Source organism: Serinus canaria, chromosome 2 (genome assembly GCF_022539315.1).
Source record: "Serinus canaria isolate serCan28SL12 chromosome 2, serCan2020, whole genome shotgun sequence".
Taxonomy (NCBI): domain Eukaryota; kingdom Metazoa; phylum Chordata; class Aves; order Passeriformes; family Fringillidae; genus Serinus; species Serinus canaria.
Genome location: NC_066315.1, coordinates 35,232,824 through 35,246,292, shown reverse-complemented (window position 1 = coordinate 35,246,292; position 13,469 = coordinate 35,232,824). Strand labels below are relative to the sequence as shown.

General features: G+C 40.4%; 1 protein-coding gene across 6 annotated transcripts in view; it reads right to left on the bottom strand.

Moving 5' to 3' along the window:
* Positions 1–3,372: 3,372 nt before the first annotated feature.
* The window catches only part of BTD (biotinidase), a 40,502-nt gene continuing 30,405 nt past the window's right edge, over positions 3,373–13,469 (bottom strand). For 3 of the 6 annotated variants that reach the window (XM_050971635.1, XM_050971634.1, XM_050971632.1), the window contains exons 3-6: positions 12,471–12,680; positions 9,167–9,401; positions 7,106–7,255; positions 3,373–5,836 (exon numbers count right to left, since the gene is read on the bottom strand). In XM_050971635.1, the coding sequence (XP_050827592.1) occupies positions 4,649–5,836; positions 7,106–7,255; positions 9,167–9,401; positions 12,471–12,484 (1,587 nt within the window). In that variant the 5' untranslated portion in view covers positions 12,485–12,680 and the 3' untranslated portion in view covers positions 3,373–4,648. Of the gene's footprint in view, positions 5,837–7,105; positions 7,256–9,166; positions 9,402–12,470; positions 12,681–13,193; positions 13,347–13,469 lie in introns of those variants that run through there. The other 3 variants (XM_018909563.3, XM_009086092.4, XM_018909565.3) reach the window with 2 other exon arrangements.

The following is a 13,469-nucleotide window of genomic DNA, read 5'->3' as shown; positions in this document are numbered from 1 at the left end:
TGGCTTGAGAGAAGTTTGTCACAATCAGGGAACATTCTTAACAGTGCTGGATGTCTGCAGGGAATGAGCCCATACTACTCAATTCCATGTTTGGATCAGTGAAGTTCACATCTCAAAAAACTGAAACCTAAATGAAAAGGGTAAATGTTGATGGAAACAGCAGTTCTGCAGAACTGGAGGTTGTGCTCTGGCTCCATGTTACCACAGGGCGGGTGAGGAAGCTCCGTGAGCTTCCCTGGCTACAGCTGCAGGAGCAGCAGGAGGATCTTCCTCATCTCCCACAGCTTTGCACTGGGCCTCTGCTGATGGTATGTATCCACAAAAGAAATGCCATCACACTTTTGGTTAAAAAGCATTGATTCTCCCTGACAATAATTTCTGATAATCCAGTCCTGATGGAATCAGACTAACTAGACTTTGGAGAGAAGGGTCTCTTTTAATCTCTTCATAAGTAGTTTAAACTTCCAACACAACTTCCATAGGTCTGAATTCAAACTTTGTAAAATTGATATTAATATCACGAAAAAGTATTAAAATTCTCAAAGATGATCAAGCCAATTCATACAAATCTTTAAATCCAAGATTGATAGTTATTGCCTCTTGCAGTAATCTCAGTGATTTGTGATGATTTCCTTATAATCCTTTTTAATATGCTGCAGAAACTGGCAAGAGTAGAATTCTGATTGGGATGGAAAACCTTTTTTTTTTGTATATAAAAGTGTAACTGTGACTCTGAATCAGACAAGATAAGAATTTATAAAACTCGGGGTTCCAAACTTTACATGCTGAAACCTGAGGTGATAAATGCTCTTGGGAATGTAGTGTGATCCTTGGGGTGATCGTGTGCAGGGCCTGGAGTTGGGCTTCCATGATCTTAATGGATTCTTTCCAGTCATATTCTATGAAATGAGAAGAGACACAGCACAGGCCTCTTTGTTAACTGATGCATTGGCTTTTTGCTTTTCCTGGAGTCCTTCCCTCACTGTAATATCCATATGTTTTCAAATGTTAAGTGCAAAGGTATCACTGCATTAATTTTAATGATGAAACAATTGGCTATTGCTAAGAAACTAACCTGTTCCTGGATTTATGAGAATCTGTAAGCCTTATCACAAAATCCCTTCATTTTACTGCTTAACAGGGAAGGAAATGCGTGGCTGGACATGGTGAATGTTACCAAGGCATTCCCACTCAGACCTACTGAGAGCAAAATGGTCTGAAATGGCAGCCTTGGAAAGAGCATTTTGTTCAGTTGTTCAGGCATCTGGAGCCCAGCAAGATCACAAGACTGTTTTGGTTTTCTTTCCCAGGGGAAGATTAGTTATAAACGTGACTCAAATTTTCAAATTCTGCAGCTCATCTCACAACTGAACTTTCCTGACAGGGAAGGATGACTGTCCCTGCTTACAGGACTTTGAGATTCCTTGCAGCTCTTTCCAAACTGGTATCCTAGTCTCTTTAGCACACTATTTGTCTTCAAATAAAGCAGTATTTAAATTATCTGTGCTTCCCTGGTGTGCTGTGTATTATTTTACATTAGGATAAATTTAGCTCTCTCCATTCTATGCTATGTTTTGGCAATTTTCAAGCTGAGGTTGGGAAAGAGATCTTGCAGTGTTGCCCCATGTAACTGTAAACATAGTTGAATAATAGAGAACCTAAAGAGCTTTTCAAACTTGTCTTTCATGTTGATGGTGTCACTAAATATTTAAAGAGGAAAAAAACACCTTACAATCTTTCTTTTTTCAATTAAAAATAGATGCAGCCAGAACTCTTGCTATTCAGGTTTACAACAGAACAAAACAAAACCTGCTTTGAAGTCTTGTCAAAGGACAGACTTGCAGGATTTCTTCTCTGTACCTGACATAAGTCTGACATCACAGGTGCTCTATGTTAAAAGAACAGATTAGATAGCTTAAATAGTTTTAAAGCAGAATCCATTGGTTCCTGTATCCTGTCACGTATTTTCCATCCCTTGCCAAACTTTGTTACTCAAACTGTCTGCATAATTTTCTAAAAATCTTAAAAATCTTCTAATCTATTTATGCCTTAATGAATTCAACCTTTCTAATCTCTTCTTTTACCAAGATGTTGTTTCATTTGCTGTGGGTTCCATTATTATCTCTGATTCCTGACCTGTGTTGCCCACACCTGCTCTCCCAGGGTAGGGAAAAAGGAGAGCAAGTGACTCTCCCAAGTATTTTCATTGTTGCTGACTTTTAAAAACTTGATGGAGTGATAATTCAGTTCAGCCTGTGAATATTTGGGATTTTTATTTCACTGGCTGAGATCTGCCTCAAGGAGTTTTTGCCCAGGTGGGCCTTGTGAAGGTCTCTGATCTGAGCATATTGTGTCACCTCAGCCTCTTCCCACACCTCTTGATAGCTCAACTCCAAGGTTGTTTTCCAGCTGTGTCACCTCAGTCTCTTCCCATGCCTCTTGATAGCTCAACTCCAAGGTTGTTTTCCAGCTGTTCCTTTGATCTGCTTTCTGGTGTTTCTCTTGCAGTAAGGAAAGTATCCCAACATCCACCTGGAAAAATACTTTGCAAGTATTTCAGTATTTCACAGATAAGTACCTCTTCTTTCCTTAAGCATAGCAAATATGTGTAATGCTATTTATTTGTTTAGCCTGACTTACTGTGATAATGGTCTGCTCTGGAACTAAATCCCAAGGAGTATTTTAGTGCATGAAACTGCATGTTTTTCAGCCTCTGAAGTGGAGGGTCCTGAGAGCTGAAATCTCCAGTTGTTCATTGTTCCATTCTTTCAGTGGTCATGTGGTACTAGAAGAAGGAGCACCAACAAGCACTGCAAATGCTTTTCTGTTCTACCCTGTACATCCTGGAATTCGGCAAGAACATGGTATGGGTGCCAAAGAATTAATGATCTTTAGTAACCCTGGGGTGGAATGGAATGGCCTACTTTTACAGCAGCAAGTTTATGCCTAATGAGATACAGACATTCCCCTCTCCATATTTCTGTCCAGTATATGCTGCAGGATACACAAACCTGGTGTGCTGCTGTATCAGAGTGGTGTTCAACAGGGGCCTGACTCACAGGGATACAGACTGGAGAAGGAAGGTTTGATAGAGCCCAAGATCTTCCATAATTATACACTAATTCTGTGTAAATATCTAAGAAACCCCAAGGTAGAATATCAGCAGTTTTTTGGTTGTTTTGCTTTCTGAAACCAGAAAGTGAGTTCAATTGAAGCAGGAGTTGATTGAGCACCTCTCAGGACTCATCCATGTACTGGTGGTGGTTTCAGTCTGAACCAACTCAGACCACCGGAGCAAAGAGAGACTCAGCTCTCCTGTCTCCTGTGCTCTGCTCCTCAGCCTGAGTAACAGAGCAGCTGGAACACAAGGACTCACCAAAGGAACAATTGTGTTTATTCCATTACTCAACAGCCATTACCCAGATGAAGTCATAACAGCCAATAAGACCCCATAAAATTATAATGCTCGAGAATACATTAACTTGTCTGAATGTAACCCCAAATTAATAACCTTTGAATATTCTCTTCCCAGCTTCTTCACTGCAGTAGAACAGCACTTAATCTAGTTATTGCTCTGGAAATAAAATGGTGTGTTTTACTCAGCAGCACAAACCTGCCATCTGGCACATGAAGCATTGATGCAAAATCCTTGCTGTCCCACCGCTTATTATATGCTTTTCATAACTCCTTTTGAATAAATTCATGAACAGCGTGTAAGATGCCTTAAAGTCAAAACAGTCTTAAAAGACTGTTCTTTTAAAGAGGGAAGTTAAAATACTCAAACAGTACATAACATGGCCACTGTATTCAATGTTGTTATTTTCTTTGAACATAATTTCTTGTGAATTGTGTCTTGCTGCAGTCTAGGTTTTCACAGTCACTGATATCCTGTTCCCCAGGTTAGCTATTCTGTAAATGTTTACAACTGTAACATTTAGTTAAATGTGTAACAGGATTACAGATAGCTGAGTGGCCAGTCCATGGTAATAATTTCAGCTGGAAGTTTTTGACTCTTAAGAAAAAAAACAATCATGGCACCCTAACCAGAGATCAAAACCTCAGCACATAAAAGCTACATGTGTCTATACCTACATGATCTTGTCCATGTTATGCACAATATTTGTGTCTTCCTTCCCTTTCTTTTGTTTGGGGTTTTTTGTTTGTTTTTGGGTGGTTTTTTTTTTGTTTGTTTGTTTTGTTTTGTTTGTTTTGGGGTTTTTTTCCCCTGTTTTTTTTTTTTTGTTTGGTTTGGTTTTTTGTTTTTGGTTTTTTTGCCTTTTTTTGTTGTTGTTGCTGGTTTTTTTACTTGCAATAGTTTTCCATTCTATTAATTTCCATATTCCCAGCCAGGACCCCCAAAAACCAAAGGATTAAATTAAAAGGAACAAATTCAATTGAAATGAGAATGTTATTTTCTGGTATAAATCATCTCACCAGATCACAGCAAGCCTTTACCTTGGCAAGGCAGTTCTTTCACTCCTGGTAGGACATAAGCTACCAGGGTACAGACTGTACAGCCATTATTTCAAATGTGGGACCTGATCAAGCAGTGATGGGACAAACACACCTGAACCTCTAGCAAATATGCGTATTTAACAACTTCTGTTAAGATACAGACTCTGAACGTATGGGCAGTCAAGTATCTGTGCTAGTCCTTTTCATACCATCGTCCATAGAGAGCAGCTGTCAGGAGGCCAGCAGATGTTCTATTTTTGCTGAGGAAATAGTGGTTGTTTTTCCAGCCCATGTGATCAGCAAAGTCCAAGGTAATGCCAGATGTCAGCAGCAAAGGAAAGATGTAAGGGGTGCTCATATTTGCCCATAGCTGGAAATCTATCAGAGCAGTGGCATCCGTGACCTCCTGTCCACAAGTGCTAAAGCTGAGACCACCACACTTCACCAAGGCACAGGCCTGGACATAGTATGTGCCATGCACTGTGTGGAGCCCATCAAAAACTCCCAAAGCATATAATTCATCAGTTAGAACAGCTCTCTGATAGTTTAAGTAACAACAAAGGCTATTGGCACAAACCTGGAGCTCCCCTTTTTCCCCCCATAACGGGACAAAAGTGAAGTTGTCATACATCATTTCTGCATAAAAGAAAGGAGGTGACTGTTCCTTTCCTTTTTCTTTTTCAGATACTCTGCCAGGAGTCTCTTGCTCCTTAAAGCAAACTTCATCATCCAGTGAGGTGCTCGTAGAAGTCCTGCATGAGTCATGTAAGTTCACTCTAAATCTTTCATTACTCTCTAAATTGGTTTTATAATCTGCAGCAATCACAGGAATTTCTGCTACTATGAGCTTGCCACCATAACTTTCCATGTTGTGATAGATGAACGATTTGACTGGAGTGTATATGCCACTCCCTGTCATGCCCAAGGTAGGGTGGTGGATGTTGGCTGCTAAAATATTGACATTGAAAGCTGTTGAAAAAGCTTGTTGGAACTCTACAGCAGACAAAAGAGGGAGCTGGTTCATCCAGGCAGTTGGATAAACAATTTGCTTCAAATTGTATTGTGTGATGAGGCTCACTGCAGGCTCAAAAAAGAGTATATCAAAGCAAGTGAACATGCCAAACTTGCCAGCAAAAGGGGTGTCAAAGAACGCATAGTCTGGCTCTGCAGGGGTGTCGAAGGCATACTCGAAGTACAGGTTGTGTTTGCGGTACGTGGCCAGCAGCGCGCCGTCTGCACCGAACGCCACGTTGGTGTTGAACTGGAACCGCCCGTCCGACGGGCACCGAGGCTCCGAGCGCTCGCACGGCTGCTTGCTCCCCAAGTTGGCCACGAGGAATATTTTGTTCTTCAGAGCCATGCAGCTCAGGCGCTGTACGACCTGCAGAACAGCATGGAGAAATGCAAGCATTTCTCCAGAATGCTCGCATTTTAGAATGTGGTGGAGTAAGTTTTACTTAAGCACCTAGGACCTATTTAGTATTAATTTGGAAATTCAAAATTGAACACATTTAACCATATCCATAAAACTGAAAAGCACTGATGATTTTGTGACAAGAGCTACTGGAACCAGTAGATTTGTAGGCAAAAAGTTATTTCAGATATTTATTTTGAAACAGCTCTGAAAAAAATTGTCTAAGTTTTATTTCCTCAGAAGGAAGTAAGTAAATAAATCTATTCCAAGGGTGTTAATTTTTAGAAACTTGTGACTTTTAGAAGCACCAATGGCTTTAAAACACTGTATTTCAACTGAAAACTTTGCCAAGGCAGCACAACTGATCTGTGTGTGCTTTCAGAACAGCAAATGTCTAATAATGATCATCTGCACCTGGATGCTTTTACTATACATTTTTAAAAAGCAATTACTACCTACTACTTAGAGAAGCAAAGATGGAAAGGGATAGACCTTGCATATTACAGCAAAGAAACAGAAAACATTGCAGACCACGGTATTAATGGAATAATTCTTCCATAACACAGAGTGCTGTATCCAAGAAAGACATTATTGCAATCTCCAAACAGCATCTGAATGGCAAACTAACCTCTTGCTTGCCTGGCCATGATCATTGGCCTGTATTTACTGAGAATGGTTATTTTCAGTTCAGGTCCAGAACAGTCAGTGACAATACTATTTTTGTAACATCCAGGTCATATCTTATGTAATTATGCTTGGTCCTTGCCAAGCTGTGACTTCTATTATCTTCTAGCAGGTAAGTCCTGTTACTTGTGCTAATCATTTGACAATGATTGCTGAGTCAGAATGCTGTGATGTCATTAAGTCATTAAAGCCAAATAACAAGAAAGCACCAAAAGGGAAGATACTACTGTCTTGTTTTATATAAAACAATGTTGTTCAAACTGAAACCACACAGAACGGATCTTAAAAGAGAGCAGTTACCATTTCAGAGTTTGGGGAGGAGGAGATGACAGATCCAGATGGTTCATACACAACTGATCTCCTTGCATGAATGGATCTAAACCCTCCACTGCTGAGAATGAAACCGGCAGAGCTTGAGCATCCATGAAAACAGAATCTGGTACTAGCAGTTGTTAAACTTCTTGCTTACTTCCCTAAGCAAACCGACTTGAACTACTTCCCACTTGGAGCATTCAGTTACCCCACCCCTGCAAGCATCACCCCTACATTTACCTCTGTGTCATTGTACAAATGGGACTCTCTGCAGGGATTCCACTTCCCAGAGTGTGAATGTGGAACGAAATCCAAGTAAGGGTAAATGGAGCTTCTGGTGAAGTTGAAGCCATGGATTCCATCTTCAGGAAAAACAATGATCTGTGCCCCCTGTACGTAAAACAAAGGCGCATTTTTGGGGGGATCTCATGGGTAAAAAGAGCTAAAGAAAGTTAAGGATAACCCAATTATGTTTTGCCAGTAACGTAGCTTGAAGATATCTTTTCTTCAACTTCTTAGGAGGTGTGTAACTGTGTATAAAGAAAACTTGTTTAACCTGACACATACCTTTATCTTGAAAAATAATGCATTTGACATTATTTTAAGGGCATGCAAATAAGAGCATACTGCATCCAATTTCTTACCAAAGGTATCCTGCCTTCACACAAGTTAAGAGAATGTCATCATTCAGGTTAAAGACTGATGATGTGTCACCGACATGTTTTATGAAAAATCCTTTCCTTAGGATTTTTCCCCTCCTGAGAAACTGAGAGGCCTCAGGAACAAACTGTAAACAATTCTTATCTGCTGCTGTGGAATGCAACAGGGGAGGTCTGTGATTGGCCTCATCAGACTGTTTCCAATTAAGAGCCAATCACAGTTCACCTGTCTGGCCGGTCTCGGTCTGGGAGAAGACCTTTGTTATTCATTCCTTTCTATTCTTAGCTTAGCCTTGTAGTGAGATCCTTTCTTCTATTCTTTTAGTATAGTTTTAATATATTATCTATCATATAATAATAAATCAAGCCTTCTGAAACATGGAGTCAACTTTCTCGTCTCTTCCCTCATCCTGGGACCCCTGTGAACGAGGCGACAATGATGTTAAAATTTGTCTTAATTTTTTTATCAGAATTATGCTATTTGCAGATACACTTTTTTAAAGGTGCAGCATCACTTAATTAATTAGGTATTGGATGATCTACAGCTCCCTGAATTTTTCCAAAGCAAATACAGACTGACAGGCACATGCATGAAGAGACATCTCTAAATACCATTATAATATAGGGTTGGACATGGAGTGTTGATTTCAGAAACAGCTTCACTGTGGAAGCCACGCACAGTCTGGTAGAAATGTAGCCATGCCAGAGGCTCTGCCTGCAATTAAGGGAGATCTGAATTGTTCCTAAAAATTAGGTGGATTCTTCTTAAATCAGACACAGCACCAGTCACTCAACTTCCTGTTAGTGTTCAAAAGTCAGCCCAAACGTGTTATCAATGTGATGGCTTTGGGATAATTTTGTGTCTTGGGTGCAGGGCTGCATAAAAATTGCTATTATGCTTCTGCCCAATCATCTGAACTTCTCAAAAAAAAATAATATCATGTTTTCAAATGATATAAAAATTATTCTCTCCCAGAACAACAGATCTCTGAAAATTGCAAGTCAGTTCTTCTCTGTGTAGGGCCAGTAACACTTGCTTCCTGTCACTAGAACCAGCCTGGGTTTTCTTGGGAGGGGAGGAAAGAGGGCTGCGCCTAAGAACAGCTGGCAATACTAGTCTCTCTCCTCTAAATATATTTAGACTGAGAACCATTCCATGGTGGGAGGGAGAAAGGAATGGAAAATTTTAGTTCCACAAAGCTGTTAAAAGCAGAACATTCATTTCCAAAGCATTTGACTTTAGTTTTTAGAAACATTCAGGAATTTCCATTGAGAGCACTGGAATAAAACCAAACCCAAGACAGCTGCCAGCAAGACAAACTTTCAAGGAAACCCTTCCATTTAAGAAAACAGAAAGGAGCTAGGTATTCAGACCAAAATAGAAAATTAATTTCCCTATACTAAATAACAATGGGCGTGTTTTTCCAAGCTTGGAATAGCCCGAGTCAGGCGGGATGCTAATTAGCCTGCTTCTTTTTCAGAGCTGCTGGCAGGTCAGATCGTCTGAGAGCCCAGACCATAGTTATGGATATAAATACGGCTTCAGTTGCCTGGGAACACAAATGTGAAAGATTATCTTCAAATAGCACTTCCTCTATATATACCCAGGGCACACACAAGTGCTGCCTGGAGCTGGGCATACCTGCCTGGCAGCAGCCAGCACTTGCTGCTCATAGATGTCGAGGTTCCTGCCCATGAGCTCCAGCGCGGCGCGACGCTCCACCGGTGCCGCCGGGTTTGGGCTCAGGATGGATTCGTGCTCATACACGGCTGCCACGTAGTGCCCCTCCCTCCTCACTCTTCCTGAGACCACTTGGTAGAAGAGAAAGCAGATGAGCAGCTTCCAGCACAGAGCCATCATGGTGAATGCCATAAATCTAGAGGAAAAAAACCCAGACAGGTGGGGTGGGGGAGCTTGAGAAAAGTATCATGCCAGGAATTTAAATTTACAATTAAGTGTGGATGGTAACTGAAGCTCTCAGCAGTGTGATGCTTTTAAGTTCCTGGATGACACGTGCATGTTGTTTCTAAACCTTAAATCCATCTACACTGGTGCTTTAAACAAGTATGTCCTGTTCAAAAGCATTTAAGCTTCATATGTAGTTCTACTGATCTCCTTGCTTGGCTTCCCTTTATAATTAACATTCCTTTATAGATTATTTCACCGTATATCAAAACATCTTTGAGAAAAGTTTAAAGCAGCTCACAAATTTGCAGTTCCTCCCCCATTCAGTGACAGGAGATGTACTTAAAAGTAGCATTTCCTAAAAGTACTTGGAGACTGTATTTAGCAGTCAAGCAGAAATAGGACTTATTTTATCAACACTGAAATTGCCAAGAGAATTACACCAGACAATACTTCTGCATCTATCATGAAAATGCCTCCCCTAATGGATTCAGAATTCACTGTATTCTAACTCCACATATGAAATAGGCAAATATTTCTTCTACAGTGCAGCTTTTTTGAACACTTATAAAAATGTTGAGTGCAATTCAGATCTGCATTCCTCCCACATAATGCAGATAAGTAAGCTTAAAAATGCTTTCATAGTAACAAAAATAAATCAAAAAATCTATACCAAATGAAGAAAAATTGCATTAGTTAGCTTTTCTTAGAAAAAAATGAAGAATTATTGAGTCTGGAAGCTGGGCCACTCTGCAATATGGACTCCCCATGCAACCTTTTGACTTCCCAAGTTAGGAAAGGACTTAGAACAAGGACTGACACAGTCAATGGTTGTGCAACACTTCAGAAAGACTATAGAAATGCCTTTTTATTCAGAATTATTCTCAAAACATGATAATTCTGTATTTGTCACTAGTATCATTAAGCAATTAAATCTCTAATATCAGTGAAGTTGAAAGAGCATGCAGGAGAGATTACTGGTGCTATATATTGATAGCTCTAAGTTCAGTTACTGATTTTTTAATTGTATTTGCTGTCTGGGAACTCATATTAAAAAAAAAAAAAAAAAAGTTCCAAAACACTCTTAGTGCCCTTCAGTCTTTGTGATTTACAGCTCCCTGAATTTTTCCAAAGCAAATAAAGACTGACAGACACATGCATGAAGAGACTTCTCTAAAGCTCACCAGGAAAAAAAGATCAATTCTAAACTAATTACAGTCTTATTTTTATTCATGTCCTAATAAATGTAGCTTTGTATCTAAAAAAAAAGAAAGTCTATGGCAAGTTAACTGAAAATATCTCTTTGCTTGAATTCCAGGATGAAAAGCAGCTAATAACAATCCTCAATACTGCTTTTTTTTTCCTAAACACCAACTACTTAGTACCTAACAACGAGCAAATGGAAAAAGCATTATGTAGGACAGCAAAATTATAACCTTGGTGCCTGTGGTAGCCAGAAGAATTGTTTGCTCAACCAAAAGGTCTTACCACGTAATAGTAACACTTCTAAGGATAAAGGAGTAACTTAGCTGTTCAATGCTACTAAGCTCAACTACATATTTGTATTTCCTTGAGCTTTAATTAGCCAATGTGTCCATACATACATGCCTTAGAGGGAAAATTTATTTAAAGTGTGATGAAAACAGAACAAAACCTTGGCCTCTCTGTAATCAGATGGATTAAAGACACTGCATTTATGTAAACAGTTTTGAAAAGTGATGTATGACAAGCTATCGCTGCTATTCTGCGTGTTGAGGAAAACATTTGGTACTTTTGGGGGGTGATTTGGCAGTGCATGCCAAGAATGGAGGGGCCTTCTTGTCCTGTGCAGCTCAGCTTTGCAACTGAAATACCAAAGCACATGTGAAGATATAAAGCAGTAGCAGGAGGAGGGAGTTCAGGTGTTAGAAACCTCTCACAGTTAAGGAACATACTGAAAATAAACAAGCAGTGCTGCACTTCGCTGACAAAACTCTCTTTTCTATTTCTTGTCACCCCTTCAAAGCCAAAATGCCTATTTAGGCCAGGAATGGGTTCTAGTCAGCTGCTCCTTAATAAAGTCAACTAAGATGTAATTAGAATTCATCATTACTAGCGATGGAAAAAGCTGGAGAGTTTCAGATCACAAGATGGAATTGCTATGCATTAGAAAAACTGCCTTTTTTAAAAGCCAAACACACTTATAAAAAAAAATTAACAGGTAATGAGCCTCTGCATTTCAAAAACATGCTTGGAGAGGTCTTATTTTTCTACCACATTTCATTTCCTGGTGGACAGAAACAGTCCTAAAAGTACTAATCTGAATCTTTAACTCATTTAGATGCACAAGAGGGTTAGCCCTGAACAAGCAACTGCATAACCTCATCTGGCTGAACCTGGAGTAACTAAAATAACTAAAATAATTCCTCAGAATCCAGCCCTGAGTTGTGATTACTGCCAGTCCTATAGATGATGGCTGAGCACTTGTGTGAGTGCTCCCTGAAGCCTTTCCCCTGTCTGACAGCTTAAACAGCAGGACTCTGTCTCTCATGGATTGCTTCTAACACACACAGAGCCAGACAAGCCCCAGGGCTGGGCTTGGGTGTATTAAACTTTCCAGCCAAAATAAGGATACCAATAGGGTTTACTCAGCCCTTAGACTGTTGAGATTCCAAATATATCTCTGCCACACTCTGGATGTTTTTACTGTTGGAATATGTCACACCATCTCATAAATCTTTTCCTTGAAGAGAAGTTAATTTGCTTAGGATCTACACAGCTGTCACCTCACCTGAGCCATGACTTTAAATGTTCATTACCTAAAATGCTTTACAATTTTATCTCTTTTTATGTCCCTTTCCTGTGATTTATGTAGTCTTTCGCCTGACAGACAAGCTTCAGCAGGACCATGTCAGCCAAATATAAATATTTCACAGCAGTATTACTGTCATGAATCACAATATTCCAGCTGTAGTTCCCCACAGAGGGTAAAAAGACTGGTGTCCAAGTTTGTATGCCAAGTTTCCTCCCCAGTCACACTGCAGCCCGTTTTCCTATTCACCTTTTCAGAACCATCTGATCTCAGTATGTTGTGAAGTAAAACATCCAGTCACACTCTTTTCAACAACTCTGGAAGCTTAGAAGTCTGTCACCTGTCACCACACTTGGATGTATACACAGACAAAAGCAACACATAACCTTCTTCTTCACACTTCTACAGTCAGAAGAATTTTGAATTAATAGAGGTAGCACAGCACTAGTCTGGGTCCTCCTGAGTGATTAATAGCAAATGCATGTTAAGGTATGCCCAACATATAGTAACATAAACAGCAACATAAACAGTAATAATAGTAACATAAACAGTATTGATTACTAGGTAAATATTCAATTTGCTATGAAAAAATAAAGTGTTTTTTAGGTTGAATGATAAGCATGGATTGTGAGGTTGCTGTCATTTTGCTATATATTATACAAGATATTTTTAAAATACATAAAATATAGTGAAATTCAGGAGGTTTTCCAATAATACCTCCTGTCTACTGCTTTTATTTGCTGCATTATATTACACTATTTTATAATGTAGACTTTGTGAAGGTTTTTGCTATCTATGCCATCTGTTTTGTTATCTATGTTTTTGCTATCTATGCCATCTGTTTTGTTATCCATGTTTTTTTGTTGTTTGGCGAGTGAGGGCGAATGGAGCGCTGCTATCATCAGTGGTTTGGTGGACAAACCGGGCGGTGGCACGGACAAGCCGGACCGTGAGGGGAGGACATGCTGTCACCTGTGTCACCTCAGCGACACGTCCCGCGAAGGGCAGAGCCGGGCAGACGGGCATGCGCCATCCCTCAGCCGGGATTTCGGGATTGTGCCTCGCATTCCTCCGGCGCTTTCCCTGGTGCGCGCCAGCGCCTCACACAACCCCCGGACTTTGCCCCGCTCCGCGTTCGCCACCTCTGACCAGCTCCACACAGCCGGAGCGCTCGGGGCGACTGCCCCGGGTACCGCGCGGCCCTGCGGCTCACGGAGGCCACCGGGGCCGCTGCCGGGCCTGCAGCGA